The sequence below is a fragment of the Lepisma saccharinum genome, chromosome 2 (genome assembly GCF_977018435.1).
Source record: "Lepisma saccharinum chromosome 2, izLepSacc3.1, whole genome shotgun sequence".
NCBI lineage: Eukaryota > Metazoa > Arthropoda > Insecta > Zygentoma > Lepismatidae > Lepisma > Lepisma saccharinum.
The window spans coordinates 181625580-181648080 of NC_139230.1; the positions used below are offsets into that span (position 1 = coordinate 181625580).

The following is a 22501-nucleotide window of genomic DNA, read 5'->3' on the forward strand; positions in this document are numbered from 1 at the left end:
CTTATGTAATGTTTGTAACATGTCGTATACATTAGCAGCACCTGCAAAAAGTTGGAACGCGAATTGACACTTCGCCTTAGATTTTTATCTATTTTGGTGGTAAGTTGTAAAGATTGCAACTCTGAAACTATAGTCCGTGCCTTTTTTGCTTCCGGAAGTGGATTCTGCTATGTAATTTATGTTTAGGAAATTTTAATTTTATATTTTATCTAAATTACCTGTTTTTAAATGCAAGAAATATATTTCCTTGTGTTTATGTAGCACTTCAATCGTCAAGAAACAAACTTACAGATTACCGTCATTTTTCCCCGGGTTCCAGACCCGAAAATTTTCCACGCGGTTCATTGTGTTAAAATCGCGTGGTGTGTGAAGTGGTGGTCATTGTTGTGAAGGATTAGCTTTTTGTTGTTGTTAGAAGTGAAAGTGACTGTGTGTTAGTGTACGATGAATTCGGTGGATTCTTTGTTGCAGCGACCTTTCTCTTCAAGAACACTTGAAGAAAAGTTGGAAATAAAAGCGCTAGGACGGCCGTTGCCAGATTTGGATCTATCACAAAATGCAAAGGGAGGTAAGAACGCTACGTATAGAAGGCGATTTAATAGAAAACTGTACGATAGTGAATCATGGCTTTGTTAGTGTCAAATTCGAAATGCATTATCCTGTTTTCCTTGCATACATTTTAGAATTAATGATTCGTGGTCTAAAGGAGGGGTAAAAGATCTAGGACATTTAAGTGAACATATGAGAAAGCATAGTGAAAGCAAAAAGCACATGAATAATGAATTAAATTTTGTCTCTCTCGGAACTGTCAACATAGCAACGCAGTTAAGCCACGCTTATCTAGAATCGCATAATGAGCAAGTTGAAAAGAATCGCTACGTCTTGTCAAAAATCATAGACTGCATCAAGTTCTGTGGAGCTTTTGAGTTGGCCCTGCGTGGCCATGATGAAACAGATTCCTCCGCAAACCCTGGGACATTTTTATGGCTCCTTAATTTTGTCAGCAGTTTAGACAGTGCTGTCAAAGAACATCTTGACAACAGCACTGTATTTAAAGGCATTCGATCTCACCATCGAAGTTCAGGGTTGGAGTCTTGGCCAGGGTATGGGTATTCTTTGTAATATTGTACTTTGTAATAATGAAATTAATGAAGGGGCATTTACAAAGAATGCCCATACCCGGGACGAGACTCCAACCTGAAACTTCGATGGCGAGATCGAAAGTCGACCACTTAACATTCGTGGGTGAGAGTGAGGGGGGGGGGGGGAGGGTTACATGAAAAACAGCATCAGTTCTAGCACACATCTTTTAAATGTCACGAGCTGCCGCTGCTGCGGCATAGAACTCGGACCGAATTATTCTCCTTCCACTGGCACCGTTACACCAGTGGTTGCTTCCTGAGGTGTCGAACGCACTGCCCTTGGACAACGTAGGAACACACTTTCTTCTCACCAAAGTTCTGTACACTGACATTTACATGTATACTTTTATATGCAAAAGTTATATGTCTCATTCGTAGCAAAAACTGTCCCGTTCATCCTAAAAGAAGTGTTAAATGCTATGCTCTGAGCATTGCTGGACACTGACTTCTAGACACAGAATGTTCAGTATAACCCTTTTAACACGGACTCTCGGCGCAACCTCTTGACAGACTTTTGGTACAACCTCTAGACACACACTTGTCACCTGAATTCTCAACACCGATTCTTCACTTGCATTCTCCACCGATGTCCTCTGTCTAGCTTATAGACGCACACTGAACTGCCAAAATTCACCGTTGGGTTAGGTTTTTTTGTCCATGTCCACTTTCTATTGGCTGGCGTGGAGGAGGGAGTTGGTTGCAGGGAAGAATGGAAATATTTCACGTTGGGGAGACAAAGGGGCTTCTGGGAGAGAAAGCGTAAATATAGCCGTCGCCTGTTGTGGGCAAGTCAAATTACCTTTGCTTGGCTTCTCTGAAACTGACAGGGATTTGCAGACGTGCTGAATGTTCGATAATAATAATGAATGTAGAAGAAAAATGATATATGTAGATATTGATATTAGTGTGCACGTATTGAAATACGGGTACATTATGCCCCTCCCAAGTGCGATACTTGGGACTGAAGAGATCTCAAGTGAAGCACTGACACAAGTAATGATAAACATGTGGCCACCTTGGTCGCCTGACTTAAATCCTGAAATGTGTTGCATTAATTAAATATGTTCTGTAGAACGTGAACAACAACATCATTGCATAAAAATAATAACATGTGTATCTATGGTTCCATCATACTACTACATGCTAGATCCCATACATAAAATTCAAAATACTTTTGGAGAGTAAATACAAAACTAAATTAAAAAGAAATACATAGAAATACAGTGGAAATAAAGTAAAATACTAAAATCAAATAAGAATGTTACATAAGAATATTAATAAATGAAATAGATTGATATCAAATCCACTAAATAGGTATAAGATATAACACATATAAGAGTAAATCATGTTAACGATTACAAAGTTGACAGAAAACATAAAACTTTACAATGAGAATAATCTTCTTTCTTTATATGCTTCTTTTCGTGTCATGTTGTCAGATTTTTAGCCTTACTTTCCTTGTTTTCCTCCATTTTTCTGGATGTCTGGATAACTTTCTTATCACCTTTGTCATCTGTTCTTCACCGGCCAATGGTATGAAGTTCATACGTTTCCTGATTGGAGTTTCGTAATCCACCTTAATCTGATTAGTGTGACCATTAACTGTGCCTGGTTCTTCCCTGACAAGCTCATTGTGTTTCAGTGACAGTCAATGTGACATTTGTTGCTTCTCATTCGATAAATAGTCACAGCCTCGCACGTGATTCGCGATATCCTCTTCTGTGTATGCACCTTTCAAGTTAGATTTGAGAATATTTTTATCCGTCACATTCACATTCAAACTTCTCATATAGTCACATGCTTCGTCCTCATGGTTTACAGTAATTTCATTCATCTCGTCAACTGTATCAACCCACATGTGACATACGTGGCTGAGTGCATTCTCATTCGAAATGAAGGGTACGCTAATGCTTTGGTTATCGACATTGAGGTGCATTGTTTTTGTTTCGAAATCTAACCTGGCCTTGTAATCAAGCCACGTGTCACACCCTAAAATCAAATCGTGCCGTAATCCAGGTACGACCAGAGCAGGACAACATAGTTTTTCTCCATTTATTTCAAGAGTCAATAAGGCTTGTTCTTGAATTTTCACATCTTTTGCATTCGTCGCTCCTTTCACAACGACGTTGGTTACTCTGAACGAAGGCAAAGAGGGGTCATTTCTTTTAAGCTGATTGAAAACATCTTCATTGATTCCAGCACAGGTGGCGCCTGTATCTACGAGACAATGGATGACTTACTTTCCTACGCATGCTTCGATTTGTCGGAGGTAACGTACCCCTTCATTCTTGAGGGTGGTCCCGTTATCAGTGACGTCAATGGACGCTAGAGACTGGTTTTGAGCGCTCATTTCATTTCTGCACAATCCTGGGGCAGTGTTGCCATCAGCTTATCTATCAGTGTTAGAATTAAACTTTGTGCTAGCGAGTGAAACATCGGAGGGCTCACATTCACTTTCCTTGAATGGTACTTTTACCCTAGTCTCTTCATCTGAAACATTGCTTTGAGGTGTCATTGGCCTCGGGCTATCAGAAATATGCCAAGATATCCTCTTACACCCTCTGAGTTTGCAGTACTAGAAACTGGTTCTTGACCCAAAATCTGCTCTGCCGTATAAATGGGGAATTCACTCGTGGTTCCATGAAAGTTTGCAACTTCGCCTGCAGGTCTCTCCCCGTCACCTGAAGGCGTATCTAGTTTAAATCTGGGTGATTGGTATTACACGGGTTCAAGTCCCGGTCACTTTCTTGTTCGCTGTGTTGCCAATCGGCTCCGTCCCGCTGGCTTCTCTGGAATCTCGGCGGCCGGTTGTTCCAGCGTCCTCGGTTCGAGTCCCGGCATCAATCATTCGCTTCTCTCTCTCTGTTAGTATTTCCAGGGCCGTTCAATGCCATTGCATTCTGATGAGCTATGTGCTGTCTTCTCTCTTGGGGTTATTCCCTGCGGGGTGCACTTGGCCTGTCGGAACTCACATTTGACAGTTCTTTTAAAATGTTCATTAGTTCGGAAAGCTTGGAGGCGCTATGTGCAATCAGTGTCCACTGAATTCCTGGATTGAACTGTTTACTAATGGCTTTGATAAGTTCGCTTTCCGACAATGGAGTTCTCAGCGCTCGATTTATTTCCACCTGGCTTGCTGCATGTTCAGCAAACGTCATTCTTGAGGCGTTGTCGTATTTGTTTGTATACAGCGACAATTTCAGAGCAGACATGGTATTATCATCTCTGTACTCTTCTTCCAGGGCCGCCTTGAAAGTAGAAAGGTCCCGTATGTCATCAGCTCGCATCTCATACGCCTGCTTTGCTCTTCCCGTCAAGGTGTTCCGGCCGATGCAAACTTGCAACTCTGGAGGAACTTCCATGGATAACACATCTTGCTAAACCCTTCCCTACCCCCATGACTTCAACAGACCCATTCGCTTCCTTTGGGGAATCCCTTGCACATCAACTTCACACATCTGCCATGTGCTTTTTGAATAGAGGATGCCCTTTTTCTTTGTGGAACGCCCTTCGCTGTGGTCATATGTTTGGCTGTTGTGCCACTATTTGCTTGTAAACATAATTTTCCCACTTTTTCCCACTTCAATAACTCCGAATGGGTGCCGCTTTCGTTTCATTACATGAACTTTTGTGTTTATTTTCACTTGTAGAATCACCTCCTAAGCATTGGAAACAAACTTTAGTAACACCCTGTATATGCCAGGACATCTACATTCATTACATTCATTTGATCTTTCATTCTCCAGTAGCACCACAGCCACTGTCTGTGTTTCACATCCATATAGTTCTGTCCACTAGACGAATGTTCTTTATAACCACATCTGTGTTACTGGAGGCTAAAAATTGTTTGTTCTCGTATAAGGTCTTTGCAAATTTGATATGTGAGGATATCACATATTTTAATGGCAGGACGCTACTATTTAAACTCCATTCAGAATCTAAGGTGAAACTTTTCTATATTTGTCTATTTCCATGGTGATTTGCCTTTTTTGTCAAGCATCCAGCCTGATTGAGGCTTTTTAAGGTACAATCATTAACCTTTTGAGACCCAAGGCCTTTTTCACATGTAAGCGCCTCTGTCCCGAGCCGATTTTGAGCAAAATGCAGAGTTTCAATTAAATGAGTGTAGATCGGAGACTAATTGCCCTAGAGAGATGAGTGATATACCGTTGTACGCGGAATGAACCAGAGATTCAGACTATATGAAATTTATGCAAATTCGGCGTATATGTGGCGGGGGGAGGGGGCTAACTAACAAAATTCCAAAATTTCGGGGGAAAAAATTTGGTTCCCCCACCCTCCTCCCAAGAAAAAAAGTACATGACAGTGTCGACATGCACATGGAAATGATTGCTGACATGTAAGGAACACAAAAATATTTGCATTATTATCATATGACCAATGTAACTTGAGTTATACCTCCAAAAGGAATGGTCGGCACGCCACTGCCACTGCCAAAATGCAGCGGTACCTTGAAATGACTATAGCTCAGAAACTAAATGCCCTAGAGATATGAAAGATATACCGTTGTACGCAGAATGAATCACAGATTTAGACGATATATAATTTATGCACATTCGGCGTATATATGGAGGGGGAAAGGGGGGAAATCCCCTGAAAATACTTTTTCTTAAAAAATTTGGTTTCGCCCGCCCCCCGAAAAAAGGATATGAAAAGTTCAAAATGCACATAGAAATTATCGCTGGCATGTAAGAAACAGAAACATATTTGCATCATTGTTGTATGACCAATGTAACTTGAGTTGTACCCCCAAAAGGAATGGTCGGGACGCCACTGATTCAAGCTTCAAAATGCAGCGGTACCTTGAAATGACTATAGCTCAGAAACTAAATGCCCTAGAGATATGAAAGATATACCGTTGTACGCAGAATGAATCACAGATTCAGACGATATATAATTTATGCACATTCGGCGTACATATGGAGGGGAAAGGGGGGAAATCCCTCAAAAATACTTTTCTTAAAAAAAAGGGTGTTTCCCCCTTGTACAAAATGCAAAATTTATGCAAATTTGGCGTATATATGGAGGGGGAAGGGAGAAAACCCCCAAAAATTATTTTCAAAAATTGTCACCACCCAAAAAAATGTCCTCGCACTTGGGCACAAAACGACACCTACACACAACATTCACGGACGAAAAGCTAGAACGCAGTGAAAAATGAGCACCGATTCTTGCAGCTGCTTGCCCGACCCCGTGGCCGAGTGGTTAGCACATCGCGCTGCGACGCCAAGGGTCCCGGGTTCAAATCCCGGTCGGGCTTTGTTGTTTGTGAATGTCCATTCATCATTTCATCACTCATCCCCATCTTCGCAAATTAGCCTAGAGGCACAAAACGCGAAGTAAAATAAACTAAATGAATCAGAATCAAATCTTGCAGCTGCTTGAAATTCTATTTTTAGACAATGCAGGGTAATCCCTGTCGCAACTTGTGGACACTTGTGCTAAAAAAACAAAGGTTTCCTTCAGCGTGCTTAAATATTCCATTCTCACAATGCAGATTCAGCAACCAGTCTTCCCCTCCCCCACCCCCTCACGGAAAACTTTCATTTTGACATCGGATACTGATAAACAAGCTTCCTTCGAAAGCAGTTCACAGGTGGGAGTGAAAAAGCATTGCTTTAGAACAACAAAGCCAGTGTTCCTTTGTCGGCAAAAAATTGACCTTGAAAAGAGACGCAAAAGAGAAGTCCCTTTCCCCACCTTTCCCCCTCCATTTTCATGAAGACAAGAAAAATGCAAAAAAAAAACCATTTCTGTTAAATACATGTGTTAGGAACAATATAAGAAAAAAATCGAAATTCTAGCCAAAAATAGAAAAGTTATAACGTAAAAACTATGACCTTGACACAGCGTCTCAATCGAGATGCTTGGGACAGTGAGGTTTGGGTATCTCATTCGAGATGTTTGGGTGGCAAAAGGTTAAATTATTTTTAATATTCTGATAGCAATTTCAAAAATTTTGATGTGATTTTTTCTTCTTTATAGATGGATTCCCAGAGAGAAGCTGAAGCACAGTTGCAGTTCCAAGGTACAGTATCAGAATAAACTGTTAATTTAATTGTTATGATAGGTTGATGATGTGTGATTTTTTAAAATATATAGGTCATTTCATTGTCTTGGGACATGTAGACTACATTTTTTATAGTAAAGTAACTATTCTACCAATAGTTAAGCAATAGTTTTATTGCAGTTTCTGTGCAATGTGCAACTTACCACTGTCGATTAAACATAACTACCCTCAAAATACTTTCCCTGATTTGTAACTATAAGTGAACAAATTTGTGTCACTGATGGGACAGATGAAACACTGCCTCTTCACTTAATAATATATTTTTTTTTAATTTCTGTGAATTGTCCAATGATAAAAATTAATTATTTAAGACAAAGCAAGAAGGTAATTGACCTTTGAATATTGTAGTGGAGTTGAGTTAGGGAGGCCAGACACATACATTCAAAAAAGAGGACAGAGCATGGCAAAAGAGGAGGACAAAGCCATAAAGAAGAGGACACCACAAAAAATGACAGCACATTTGACATTACTCATAATTTAATCAATATAAAAAATCTTACCAACACTTTGTTCACAGATACTTCTCAGATGATCTTTTCGCTCTTACCTTTAAGCAAAGAAAGCCACCTCCCAAACTATTCTTCAACACTTGACAATCATAGCTAATAAAATAATATCTATAATTTGAAGCACAGAGTTTTGCTCCTTTTCCAATTCTTGGATATTAGAATGAGATATCCCCATATGTGAATGTATAGCATATTGGTTACGTGCGTATTACTCACTATCTATAAACAAAAATACGTTAGAGTATTGAAATTGGTCTACTTACATAAGTGAGTATGTATTCGTATGTAAACTACGTTTCGGAAGCTTTACTGCTTCCTTCTTCAGGTGGTCGTATTTTAGGCTCGGAACATCAAGCCACGTCGGAGAAGTGTCATGTGAGGATACTAGGTGAAAGGTTTGGGTTAAAAACACTTCATAGTGCTCGACATATACAGAATTAAAACTACCTTTGTTAAAAACCCTTAAAACTCTCGATAAAACATGTTAAAACCACCTCTACGGTGTACTTAAGTGGCCGTTGAAAGTCCTAGTTCCCTGCCAAGGTGAAGCGTGGAAGCAGCTGACACCACACTATGGAGTGGTGGGGTACTTCCCCTCCAACAAGAGATCCCTCCCCTCCATTTTCTTTTTCTTTCGTCACCAATCCAAGGAGAATTTGCGTTCCACTTTGGCTGCTTTCTTTACCTCCGAGGTGACATGGAAGCCTATCGGGGCACTTTTATCATTCATATTGTCCCACTTTTTAAAAAAGCTAATCCATACATCATCCAAATTGCCATCATCCTGGTTCAGTTTGTTTCTGTTTCCCGCACAAATAAGTGCCGTTTTGTACACATTCCTATCCAATTTCCTGTTACTTCTTTTGATAACATCTCTTTTTATTATTCTATGCCCACTGTTTATTATATGCTCCGCAAGCCCCGTTTTCGGATCCCTTTCTTTGATATTCTTATCGTGTTCCCCCCATCTAATATGCATGTTCCGGCCGGTTTGTCCAATATATTCCCTCCCGCAGTCGCATTCGATCCTATAAACCCCTTTTTGTTCATCGGGGTTACTTCAGATTTTTACCCCCCCTCTTATAATCTGTGAAATGCTTTTCAATATTTCTAGGGGCTTTCATCCCAAATTTCACACCATACTTTTTCACTGTTTCTTCAATTTTCTCCGTGAGTCCTTTACAGTATGGGATCCCAACATAATGAACTTTACTATCCAGCTCTCCCTCCTCACATTCCTCCTTTTCTAACCTGCTATCAGAATCGGGGTTCTCCTTCGCAATATTCTTCCTCGATCTTCTGGCTAACACATTCATTTCATATTCGGAAAATCCATTCTTCAATCCTACCTCAATTATCTATGATATTTCCTTTTCTTTTTCTACGGCATTACTACATAACCTCTCAGCCCTTACGAAAAAGTTTAAATAAACATTCGATTTGACCCTACTAGAATGTTCGGATGCCTTATTAGTATAAAGATTGCCTGCTGGGGGTTTATGAAACACCCCCATCCTTATTCCCTTTTTAGTTTTAGTAATCCTTAGGTCCAGGTAGTTAATTTTACCTTCTACCAAGTTCTCCCTAGTGAAGCCTATTCTGTCATGTTGTTTCTCTAACGCAGCAAAAACAGTGTTAAGATCCTTTTCTTTTCCAATTATAAGGATATTGTCCACATATCTACCATAATATTTTATGCTTACTCCTACTTGTTCCATAATATCTTTTTATAGGTAATGCAAGAAAATGTTTGCCGCAAAACCTGATATCGGGTTGCCCATTGCTAACCCTTCTTTTTGTCGAAAAATCTTATCGTTTACGTGGAAATAATTGTACCCGGTTACAAGAAAAAAACACCTGACGTATTCCCATGCTACTAATATATCCACGCCATGGGCTAATAGCCACCTTTGGAGACTGTCACCGGCTTTCTCGGTACACTAGGGTACAAATTTATTACATCAAAGCTATTAATTTGGTCATCGCTCCCGATTTCTAACCCTTCAATTGACCTTTTTACCTCAAAGGAGTTTTTAACGCTATACTGGGTGTTAACATTAATCTTCTTCATTCTTTTAATTAATTCTTTTGCCAACCCATGTTCATAAGTGAATGGAAATATAACAAGTAAGCTTCGCTGAGCTTATTTCCAATAAACCGAAATAAAATTTAGGTAGTTTTGATTGGTACAAGAAATATGATTTTAATGCTGTGAACATATCTGGCCTCGGTAGCTCGGAGTCTGCCTCTGTGGCGGAGTGGTCAGTGCAGTGTGCTACTAAGCCAGAGGTCTTGGGTTCGAACCCTGGTTCGGACATGGATGTTTGTGTTTGTCCAAAAATGAGAAAGATTGACAATGTAGTGAAAATTGACAACCTGAGAGAGAATAAATAACGGGGATATTACTGATATTACTCCTTAATATATATATATATATATATATATAAATCAAATAAGGTAAAAGGAAACACTCACCGGACAGTAGGAAAATTCAAAATTTTCGCTAATTTATAGCATCATCGGTGTGAGAAGAAACAGAAGACGGAACCGGAAGTTAGGGAGAACTTGGTAGAAGGTAAAATTAACTATCTGGAAACTTCCGGTTCCGTCTTCTGTTTCTTCTCACACCGATGATGCTATAAATTAGCGAAAATTTTGAATTTTCCTACTGTCCGGTGAGTGTTTCCTTTTACCTTATTTGATTTTTACTTAGCCCTTTTGGCCCTCCTTGCTTTTATCCATTATATATATATATATATATATATATATATATATATATATATATATGGCATCTGACTACCATGTGAGAGACCTTCGTTCGATCTCGGGTGGGGGTGAACCGGGATTTTTTTTCCACCTGTTCAAGCAGCTCCATTGCCCACCCATAGAGTGAGTACCTGGGGAGTAAATGTGGTGTGCCCTAACTCTATACCCCCTATACACCTTCATGGTGTGATGCGAAGCACAGTGGAGTACTTTAACTTCTCATTTTTTTACATTTCTAGCACGCTTTCAACAGCAGGAAAAAGTAACAGCCATCTTACAATTTACCTCATATTCGTTTCTTCCATCCTTAAAAGCTGGATATTTTCTTGCTAGATCATTGTTGAATTTTACACTTTGCTTCATTATTTCATAAAAGTAAATATTACTTAAGGCGAAGAGGAACAATTATGCACCAGGCATGCATTTATTCCAATATCGTCGGAATGAGCAATGCTACTAAAAAGATCTCCACCAGAAATGAAGAGTATGAATTTCTCCCCATGTGGCAAGTGGAAGCGGTTTCCTAAGTTGATTATTACGCCTTATACGATTTTTGAAAAATATGATGAATTAGTATTTACCGAATCCCCTGTATTCCTTATGGGACATCAACTTCAACTTCAAGTTACGGCTCATCAAATGGGAGTTTCGACTCTTGCTACTACCAGTGGCGTAGCATGGACATTTCGGGTGGGAACGCCAAGTCCGAAGGAAGAGTCAGCCCTTTCTTGCTTAATAATTTACTTATGGTATTAGTCGCCACAGGTATTATTTGCCTGAAGTAAGCTGGGTTTTCAATAAAACATCATCATTGCATGTTTTACCTAGAAAATTAGATGCCTCACTATGCCACAGATGTTTTGAACTCTGGTGTTCTATACCTTTTTTTATATCTTTCTGCATGACGCAAGTAATTAAAAACCTACCTGAATCACAAGCGCCTCTGCACAACAGTAGACGTCATTGTTGTGGGCGATCCAACTACTGATTGATTTGGTTTATTTTACTTCGCTTTTCTACCACTTTTGGTGAATTGCGAATATGAATATGAGTGATGATATTGATGAAGGGACACTGACAAAGAACACTCGTGCTCACGCCGGGATTCGAACCAGGGACCTCTGTCGTCTTGGCGCACTGTGCAAAGCAGAGTGGATGATCCAAATATCGTACACTCTACTGACGTAACAGTGAAGATTAGTAATTCAGACCACTGTTTATTACATCTTGAGAATGCTGATAAACATTTTAAAATAATTTTGTCCAGAGACCATTCGATGTTAAGAGTTTTCAAATGAATGCTAAACATTTCCATTCACACAATATTAAGTAGTTAGATAATAACGAAAAAATACAATAAAAAAATAATAGTTTTGCAGGTTAAGTGGTAGAGCAGCCACAGGCTGAATTTCTAGCACGAGGACTTCACCAACTTATTTGACAAAAACTGTGTTGATCTTTTAGTTTCTAATACACATCGCTGTTCGTGCGATAAATCATACAATGCAGTGGCCATTAACCACTTGCCTTACTAACCCGAATTATCTCGGATGTGGTACTCTTCCGGCAAAATATTATCCCGAGTTATCTCGGAAACCTGAGGAGTTTGAATGTAATTTTTTTACCGGCCCGTACTAAGTCGGGCGGAACTTTCATGATGAATTGGGTAGGTGGAGTTAGTTGCAAGTCCGGCCAACAGATGTCTCGAGCGTGCACTAATTTTTGTGCCTGCCTTGAGGCACCAAGAAGTGAAGAAAGACAACAGCTTTTCTGCATTGCGTGACATTCGGTTGCTTGCAAGAATGCATTGTTCGGAAGCGTTGATTCGATTGGAACTTTGTCGTCCTTTTGGCAGCAAAATGAGTGATATAAGCACAGACATAAGTTCATCAGAGTGTAGTGTAAGTGCTAGTGGCAGTGAAACAACGCTAACTGACTGTGATGATATTTCAGTCAAAAGTTCGCATTCTGATGTTAGTTTGACGTCTGTACGAGTGTGGCAAGAACTTGATCCTGAATAATTACTTCTTTTGTCTTTTGAAATCAATATTATATCATTTATAACATAAACAACATACCATTTTGTTCGTTGCATTATTGTTAGTAAATATCACAATTTATATCACATTTAACAGCTCCGAGTATACTCGGGTTAATAAAGGAATGCCTATTTGGAGTAGAATATTTTGATTATTTTTGATTGTTGTACCAAAAATCATTGTTAATGTAATTTTGCATGTAAAGTAGTAGTAAAATATAAAATTAAAAAAAGTGTAAAATTTTGACATCAATTTGGAAAAAAAGTCTTAAGGCAAGTGGTTAAGAAGCAGTATATTTGAGATTGGTAAAGTTACGTCAGTCAATATTGCGTATTGTAGCATCACATAGCACGAGTTGCATGAGGGCGAAGAGCGAAGAACCGGGTAGGAATTCTGCCGCTGTGGTCTGCTTCAGAAGGCAGGAAGGGTCACATGAACCAATCACGGTAGACCTCTCGTACGCTGGCGTAAGAGAGCCCATTTACGCGCGTGCTGTAGAAATGGAAGCTTTCCGTCCATAAATGCTCCAAAAGAGCAAAGTTGGCAACAGTGATCAGCAGCTACCCCAGCGAGAAAGACCTAGGGGAAATTGTCCCTCCTCACCTTAACAATAAAAATTATCACCACACATTTCTGTATTGCGTATGTAGGACTCTAAAGAAAACAGCCCGACTTCCGTGTCACAGTGATTAGCAGAATATACTACGACACCAGGGGGAATCTCAGCCTGGGCATGGATGTTCTTTGTGTGCGTCCCTTCATCAAAATCATAGCATCACTTATCCTCATCGAGATTAGCCAAATGAATCAATGGAAGAGAAACTGCACAGACTACATGTATTCCAGCAGCCTGGGATGTGTTCAGATGGCGAAGCAACAAGTTAGAATAAGGTTATTCCATGTCAAATCAACAAGGCCCTGAACCTTACATTTTTTGATTCAATTGAAATTTGGCTTAATGGAAGGACTACCTGAGGTAGGAAAATATGCAAAGTTGTAGATCCATATCAAACTGCAATTTTGACAATTTTTTTCAACATCTTGTTAACTTTAAATTGCAATATTTCAGCAATCAGGGCACCTAATGAAGTGATTTAGATGGTGTTGGAAAGGTCTTGAAGGGCTCTTTCACACAAAATATTACATACTTTTGTCAGGATAAAAAAACAAAAACAAATGATGGTGGTGCAAAGAAAACTTTGGTAGCCATTTTCTCAAAAATGGTTGTTTTAATTAGACTTAAGTTAAGTAATCGTAGGGGAGGGTAGGTTAGGTAATGCATGATATATTTTGATAGACAAATTCCTACAATTGAAAAGTTAGTCTAATTCATGTTAAATGGAATAAAAAATGTGGTAGTTAATTAAAATATGTATGTGAGTACTAAAATGATTTCCACGAAACTTAGTTGTAAATGTTCAAAATTAATATTTACAAGTAAGTTTTTGAGGAAATCATTTTAGTACTCACATACGTATTCTAATTAAAGTGACAGAAATGAAGTACAATATTGTTTGAATTAACATACTTGAAGCTGATTTTTACATTCACAGTTATTAGAAATACAGGGTGATTCAAAAGTCTGGTCCCATAGGCAACTCTGTTGTTAGAGCTCATAGCAAAAAATGGAAAGAGGTGAAAGTTGTTGGAAATAGGTGAGTTTCAATCTAAAGTGCTTTAAATTTTCAACATAGCATTACCGTTCAGACTGTACACTGGTATGAGCTTCATTGGTAGCCAAAAATGACACATGTTTGTCCTGGAATACTGCAAACCATCGCAATACCGCAGAGTACTGGATAAATTCAGAAATGATGATGATAATTATAGGCAAAGTAAATAATTAAAAAGAAAACGTGAATGTGTGACACGCACAGTGGCACGGTGTGAAATACATATTTTAGACTGATTTGTGATTTTTCTCAGCCTTTTCTAGTGGTGTGGAGAAGGTAGGTAGTAGGGGGTATTTACATCAAATGCTCATGTTTTTTTACATGTTTACGTTGCCTGTAATTATCGCTATCAATACTTAATTTACCCAGTACTCTGCAATATTGCGATGGCTTGCAGTATTCCGGAACAAACATGTGACATTTTCGGCTACCAATGAAGCTCATATCAGTGTACAGCCTGAACAGTACATGCTATGTTGAAAATTCAACCACTTTAGATTGAAACTCATCTATTTCCAACAACTTTCCCCTCTTTCCATTTTTTTCTATGTGCAGTAATAACAGAGTTTGCCTATGGGACCAGATTTTTGAATCATTCTGTATTTCTAATAACTGTGAATGTAAACATCAGCTTCAAGTACGTTAATTCAATCAATATTGCACTTCATTTCTGTTAGACTTGAACTTTTGAATTGTAGGAATTTGTCTATCAAAATCTGTTATCATGCATTACCTAACCTACCCTATCCTACGTTTACTTAACTTAAATCTAACATAACTCCGGATCCCATTGGTGTCCTATTTTTAAACTTTGTACAGTTATTGGGTAATAGTCTATGTATGGAATGCCCCAATAATAATAAGTAATGACTCATTCGGGCAAAATGGTCATATTCAGCAACCAGATGCTAAGGTGAGCATTGCTCGAATTCTTAATGTGCCCCAAGTGATATGCATTAAATGATGATCATTATGTGTAGAGTTGCAAAAAAGATGGCTTTTTTGAATGGATGGTTTTTTACATTGTTTCCTAGGATGTTCCCAATATTTCTTTATTACTTTTGTTCATAAAAACATAAATGTAATCTAATTAAGAGGCAAAATGCACTAGGTGGGCATGTCAGGCACCATCTTTGAATGTGTCTCATTCGAGAAACTCATGCCAGTGACAGTGTATAATTGGTTGGTAATGATATTTATTATTGTAATTATTATATTTAATAAACAAATACACTTCTGCAAACTAAAAAGCATTAATAAAAATTATTATGGATTTTGTGAGTTTTAGTGAATGATAAAATATAGCCTATGTGAGACACATGCAATAATTGGTTATTATTTTTTATTAATGATAGTAATTTTTGTAATTATTATAATTAATAAATAACTGCTTATGTAATCAGCAAAGGAAGCAGTGATTCAATAATAAAATGGTTTCTTCAATTTTTAATAATAAAAAAAGTGTGAGCCTGTGAGTCGTCCCCGGTATGTCAGTTTCTCGTATGGCATATTTAAGCTATGGTTAAAATTGAACGTGTAGTCCTGATGAGCACATCTGACCATGAAATGGACTTAAAACTAGCTTTTACATGTTTGTGTCTCAATTTAAATGTTGGTCATAAAATATGAAACAAATGTTAATACCAAAATATTCGATGTTTGGGATAATTAAAAGTCTTTACTGTTCACAACACATATGCAGAAGTATACATATTACGTGAATAATGGAGCTTTCAGACGGAAGCGACAAGTGACACATGTCACTTGGAACCAGACCCTCAGTAATCCATTCAACTTTGAACCGAAGTGCGACAATGAGTTAAAAATGTCACTTGCATGTTGCTCAGACTATACTGTTTTCTCAATGGCATACATTGGGCCACTTCAGTCTGTTGTTCTTGCATGCATGGTGAATGCTTTGCTTTATACTGAAGGATACTGTGTCGCTTGTCATCAGTGACTTCAGTCTGAAAGCTCCTTCAATGGCACACATCATGTCTGTGCTTGTGTGGTGAATGCTTGCTTATAGACTGAAGGGACCCATGTCGCTTGCCACTTCAATGTTACACCCCCACTGTAATGTGTTGCATCGGTCTGAATGTTCTCTTTACTTAACAGATTGTTAGTTACTTCATCAGAGATTAAGATTTATTTTAGCCTGTAAATTACAGAAAACAAATTGCAAGTACTGTCAGAAAAAATGCTGGCGTTTTGATAGAAGGTTCCTTTCATAATCATGAATGGGCCTCTGGAGGGGCATAAAGTAATGCTGTTGCCTTGTAATAAGAAGAGGTCTGAGGTTCAATCCTCAGTGGAGGCAGAATGCTTCAGATCTCATTTCAAACTGTAGGACTTGTAAGAAATAAATTTGCTGGGCTGTGGTCTCACAAAGGTTGAGAACCACTGCAACAAACAGCCACTAGTTGCTCCGTGCTCAGGTTTAGCGGCCATTTATCCAAATTATACATGATGTACTGAAAATCCAGAATACAAATAAATTTTACTGAACACAAAATTTAATGTAAAATGATTCCATTAAAAACATATACAAAACTACTCGTTATGTAAATATGTTTATACTACATCGATATATTTAATAAGCCTACCGAAATATGAAGATAACACTTGGAAAGAACTGCCCATTCAAAAAAGCCAGCTTTCTTGAAAACACTGTGTCTAGCTACGAATTTTATATAGTAAATTGTATTTTATGTTTAGAAATGAGTGTCTATTTTACAGTAGGGAGATAAACGAAAACAATGGAACAGGAAAAATACTGCCAACTTCTGTATTTTCATTGATTTGAGACACTTGTGAAAAAAGCCGAAAAAAGCCCAACCAAAAAAGCCGTGGAAAAAGCTCATTTTTTTTTCCAAAAGGCCTTTTGTTTCGACCACTTCCAACTCTAGTTATGTGGTAAGCAATCTCTAGGCAGCACATTCGCTGTGCTCTATGTTACACTCTTTCCAAGAAAGGAGGACATTTTTCCGATTTCTAAAAAATCTGGCCAGATGCCTAAAAGGAGGACATGTCTGGATAAAAGAGGACATCTGGCCACCCTAAGTTGAGGGGGAAATATAACAGTTATAGGACAAATTAATTGTTTTTTTTGTGTCGTGGATGGGACACAATAGAAAACAAAAGTAAATCAGGAAGTTAAAATAAACTAACAGTATGTTCTTCTACCTTCTAACTTTTGTATCTGTGAGGTTGAGAGTGACCATTTTCATTTTGTGTTAGTTGTAGCACAGTCATTTTGCAGAATGGACACTTTGTATCTGGAAAAGACACTGAATTCATTCGTCCCATGCTCTGCAGCAGATATTTAACTGTAAAGGGGTGCATCAGGGTACTCGTTTGAAATGGAAATGCCAACTATGCTGTATATACATTCTAGAAACACAGGTGTGAATACAAGCAAGGATTTTCTGTTTTATATTTTCATTTCTCAAGTCTTTTCCATTCATATGGTATCATTTGAAAGTTGAAGTATTAAACTTAGTTCTGGAAGATGCTCTTTTTTCTATAACTTAGATGTAATTGTAAATATAGGAATTTTAACCCTGCATCGGTCACGCCCTATCTCTTATATAGATGCAGCTAGAATTGTTTACTTTCTCACATACGATTATTGTGTGGTTCTAAGCTTCTCAGTAGCTGCTTCTCTCTTTGAATACAGAGGACCACAGTCTCTGCTTGGTGCCCCCATGTCTGGGCTTAGTAAGCTGTTTGTATCTGTGAGATTTAGAGTGACCAATTTTGTTTTGGGTTAGTCTTACCAAAGTCCGTGTCCAGAATGGAAACTTTGTATCTGGAAAAGACACTGAATTCATTCGTCCCATGCTTTGCAGCAGTGAGAATGCAGTTTCCTGCATCCAGCTTCAATAGAAAGATGATAATTCAGGGTGTCTGCCAGTCATGAAAGTCAGGAAAGAGTAAAGAAATCAGCAAGTAGGTCAAGAATCAATAAAAAGTTAAGAAATTATACTTGTGGTCAAGAATGTGTGCTATCACAATGACTGATTGATTTAGTTTGTTTTACTTTTCTTTTCTGCCCCTTTGGCTAATCGCAAGGATGAGGATGAATGGTGATAAGATAAAATGGATGAAGGGATTATCACAAGTATATAGGAATGACAACACAAGCCCCTCATAAGATTATACTGGCTGTGAGTCCAGATGCCAGAGCCTGCCAAGTGCAGTCCAGGATGCATTAATAGATAAAGCAAATTCTCTTGTTAAATAGAGCTTCAGTTTTTATCTTAAGTGACCCTTTGGTAAGGGTTTTTCATGAAATAAATATTTATTTTCTTAATTGCTAATTTGCAACTTTACCCAAGTAGGGATCAAATAAATAAAGGTTAAGGAAACGTCCACCCCCACTCCCACTCATGACCGGATCAAGAAAGTGTTACCCCGCACCCCGTATATGCCTTCATGGCATGGTGCTAAGCACAGGGGAACACTTTACCTTTTTTACCTTTTAAGGAAAACAAAAAGAAGGTGAAATAAAAAGTCATGAAAAAGTCAAGAATTTTGGATTTGTTATTTTGGTAGACACCCTGTAGTTTCTCACTGCTTTGTTTGCTTTCATTTGGCCAAAACCTATGCAAATGAAGTCAGAGGTCGTTTGAGATTACTTAGATTACTACAAAACAAGCAGTGTGGAAATGGCTTTTCAGTTCACACAGATTTGGTGCGCAAGGATATTATCAGTATTTATTTTATTATTTTTCCAGAGTTTTCTCCATCCAGTGAAGTGGCAGAGTTAGATGTCAAGTCATTTACTAAAGAACAGATTCACACATTTGATGCAATGCCAGATACTCCAGGTTCTGATGAAGAGGGTCCGGAAACAGAGGTAGGACTTTCATGATTGAATTTGTCGTCATTAATTCTTTGTAAATATTGGTGGTTATGCAGTGCTGCAGTCATCATATCTTGTATATGAATTTCAGAGTGTCAAGTTTTGCTCACACATATCCACTGACCAAACATCTTTTCATAGAGATTGTATTAGTGTACTACAGATGTTGGAGTCCTATATATGAATCCTGGGTAAGGCATTGTTTTAGTTACTCATCTTTATCATTGCAATTAACCTAGGGAGATAGAAAGTTAATGTAAAACAAGAAAATTATAAAAAGGCCAGAAATTCTGCAAATTATGCAAATTTTTGACATTGGGAATTATGTATGAATTTCCTTGTTACATGAAAAATGACCATATTTAATTCAAAATCCATTTTTGCACCTTTTGGGGGTCTTTTGTTTTAGCTGTTACCCTCCAGATTCATTCAAGCTTTATATGATTCCTTTCAGACAAAGTCTATGGAATGGTCACTTTATTTTATTCTTCCTTTGATGAAACTAATTGCATAATCAGATATTAAACAGATATTGGCTGACCTCCATGGTAGAGTGGTTATCACATATCACTCACCACCACATAGGGGTCACAGGTTTGAATACTGGCTTGGGCATGGATGTTCTTTGTGAGTGTCCCCTTATCAATTTCATCATATCCATCACTCACCACCACAATCGCCAAAAGTGAAGAAAAGCAACACTAAGTAACAAAAATCAACATCAAAATGAACAGATATTGAAACCCCTCTTGTAGTATCAAGGGTGGTTGTTTATTAAAATCTTTAATATTCAAGTTTACAAGAAATATATTTATTTTAATCAATTGCCAAAACTACTGACTTAAATAGTCTCAAGATATTTTGGAAATTGGCCTGATGCATGTCCCAGGAAATGGAAGAATAGTCCCGTTAAAGAATTAGCCTGTCACCTTATCAACTTGTTTGTTGATCACTGGACAAACATTCTTCTGGAACCAGTAGCCTGTCATTGTCTTTGTTCCTCATATAATTATTTTCATCATGCATCTTTATTGTCATAAATAATGTAATGAGATAGGAAAACTATGTAAAGTAAGAAAAATACAAGAAGTGATAAATGAATTTGCATTTGAAAGGAAAATTGCAATAATTAACATAAAATTTACATCGTATGGCAAAAGTCATTTATAGGGAAAAAGATGCAAACATTTTTTTCAATACAGTATAATAGCCAAATAAAGTATAGAAACACATAATATCAGCTTTTCGTGGATTTCTCGCACATGATTTTTTTTTTCAGGTCTCTACTCATTTTGTAACCACTATGTAGGTAACACCAGTACAAATATGAATATTTTATAAATATGAGTTTTTGACTGCAGTTGTATGGACTTGAAAATTGTACTATAGATTTCGAGAAGTTGCTATTCTGAACACAGAATTATACCTAATCAAAAATAGATCATTCGATTAGGAATACAGGGAATGTATCCTGGACCTTTTGACCATCATCATCATCATCATCCTTCGCCATTTCCTGCCTCTGGCTGGGTCGACATAGAAGTCAAGCCTCTCCATTTTTTCCTGGTCTTCCACAGTGTTCCAATCTTGTCTTCTCCTAATGCTCTCCCCTATCTGCTCTTTCCATCAACATCTTGGTCTCCCCCTTGGCCTTATTCCCACTCCTTGTGCATTATAAGCACTTACTGGTAGTCTCTGCACCCATCCTCTTCATGTGTCCAAATCATCTCATCTGTGCCTGATCTATTCTGTCCTGAAGCTTCACCACCACTGTGTGTCAGATCTCCTCATTCCTTATTCTATCCCTTCTAATATTTCCCTAATATTCTCCTTAAAAATTTCATCTCCACTGGCTGCATCTTTCTTTTGTCTCTCTCTGTTATTGTCCAAGTCTCTGCTCCATACGTAATTATTGAAGTGCGAGCCTCAGCTACTGGATTGGTCACAGGTGGTGGATATTGAAAATCCAGTCAGATATGAGGGGATGCTGCGAATAAGGGGAAACCCAAATAAGCAGACCAAACTGAGACAGCAAGGATATCAGGGTGTGGGAGAGTGTCCAGTGGCATGGACATACTCAGCAAATACCACAGATACCCATCGACAGCCTTGTGTCAGGGTGAATAAACACCGCCATAAAAGTGTTGTTGGCCTGGAGGGATCCAGAAAGGCTAATGGGGTTGGAACCCTGACAGAAAGGGTGTACCTGAGAACCCACAGGTCGCAGCCCCACCACCCAGGTATAGGCTGTGATATGCCCGATTAGCCAACAACCGAAAACATAAAAGGAAAATTGAGAAAAGAGAGAAGCAAGCTGGATTTTTGAGACCATAATCATAAAAATTAAAATATGGAATGATTATTTCTTAATATAATATTTTACAGTGCAAAATTAAAATTGTGTTACAAGACTAGCAACTTAATTGCTAAAGTATTCAATAATACAGTTTTTCTAGGCTTCAATTTTTTGTGCTTTCAAATTACATAAATGTCAGGAAGGTTTTTAAAAATGTTTTATGAATGTGTATTGTAGTAAAATATAATTGAAGGTGGTTTTTCCTTCTTTGCAGTTGCTCTATGAGAGAGGCACACAAGGCCAAAAACCATCACATTCTTTTTGGACCTTTGAATACTATCAGCATTTATTTGATGTTTCTACAAAGCAGGTTGTAGACAGGATTATTTGGTCAATGATTCCATGGCCTGGAACGAGTTACTTACAGCATTATATCAAACCAAAGCCCGATTTATATGGTAAGAACATATAGTTGGATATTAGTAGAAAACTATACATAATGTATTTAATAGGACTCATTTAGTTTTTTAATGTGCAGCCATTAGTATACATTCTAAATGTATCATTTTCAATGAGTTGAAGTAATGCCCATTTAATGTGCCCTGCCCTGAATATTCTAAAGATAATTTCAGTGCAAATTTATTTAGTGAATTATATTTTTTTGTTATTGTATGCTTATGTTTAGTTATAAGTTATTTACTGAGTGTGATGAATTCTGGTATCAGTTCATGAGATAATTGCAATTCTATGGTATGTTTTATATTGGCATTGCCTTAGTGTGGGAAGATGTGTTACAATTATGTGCAAAAGTAGTAGTAAAGAAATTGCACATTGCTTTTTCATACTTTTTTTTTTTTTTTTAAAGTAATTGAATTTTATTGATGCTGGATATACTCTCTACTCATGTTTGCCTTACAACCAAAAGGAAACAAATAAATGAAGTATAACCTGGACTGAGCATATATCCTAATATGCAAGCTACTATATGTTGGTGAATCTACATATGTGATCTTAGTAATGAGAAGCATTCATGTACAAGGCAGTGATTGCATGATAACTAGAGGTGTTTTTTTCCCATCCACTAGAAGTTAAGTTATTCCAGGTAATGACATCCGTAA

General features: G+C 37.9%; 1 protein-coding gene across 1 annotated transcript in view; it reads left to right on the forward strand.

Moving 5' to 3' along the window:
* LOC145984218 (protein YIPF1) overlaps positions 1-22501 on the forward strand; it is a 46479-nt gene that overhangs the window by 6683 nt on the left and 17295 nt on the right. Inside the window, exons 2-4 of the mRNA XM_083117777.1 lie at positions 7149-7191; positions 18960-19081; positions 21658-21841. Coding sequence (XP_082973903.1) covers positions 7149-7191; positions 18960-19081; positions 21658-21841 — 349 coding nt within the window. The remainder of the gene's footprint in view (positions 1-7148; positions 7192-18959; positions 19082-21657; positions 21842-22501) is intronic.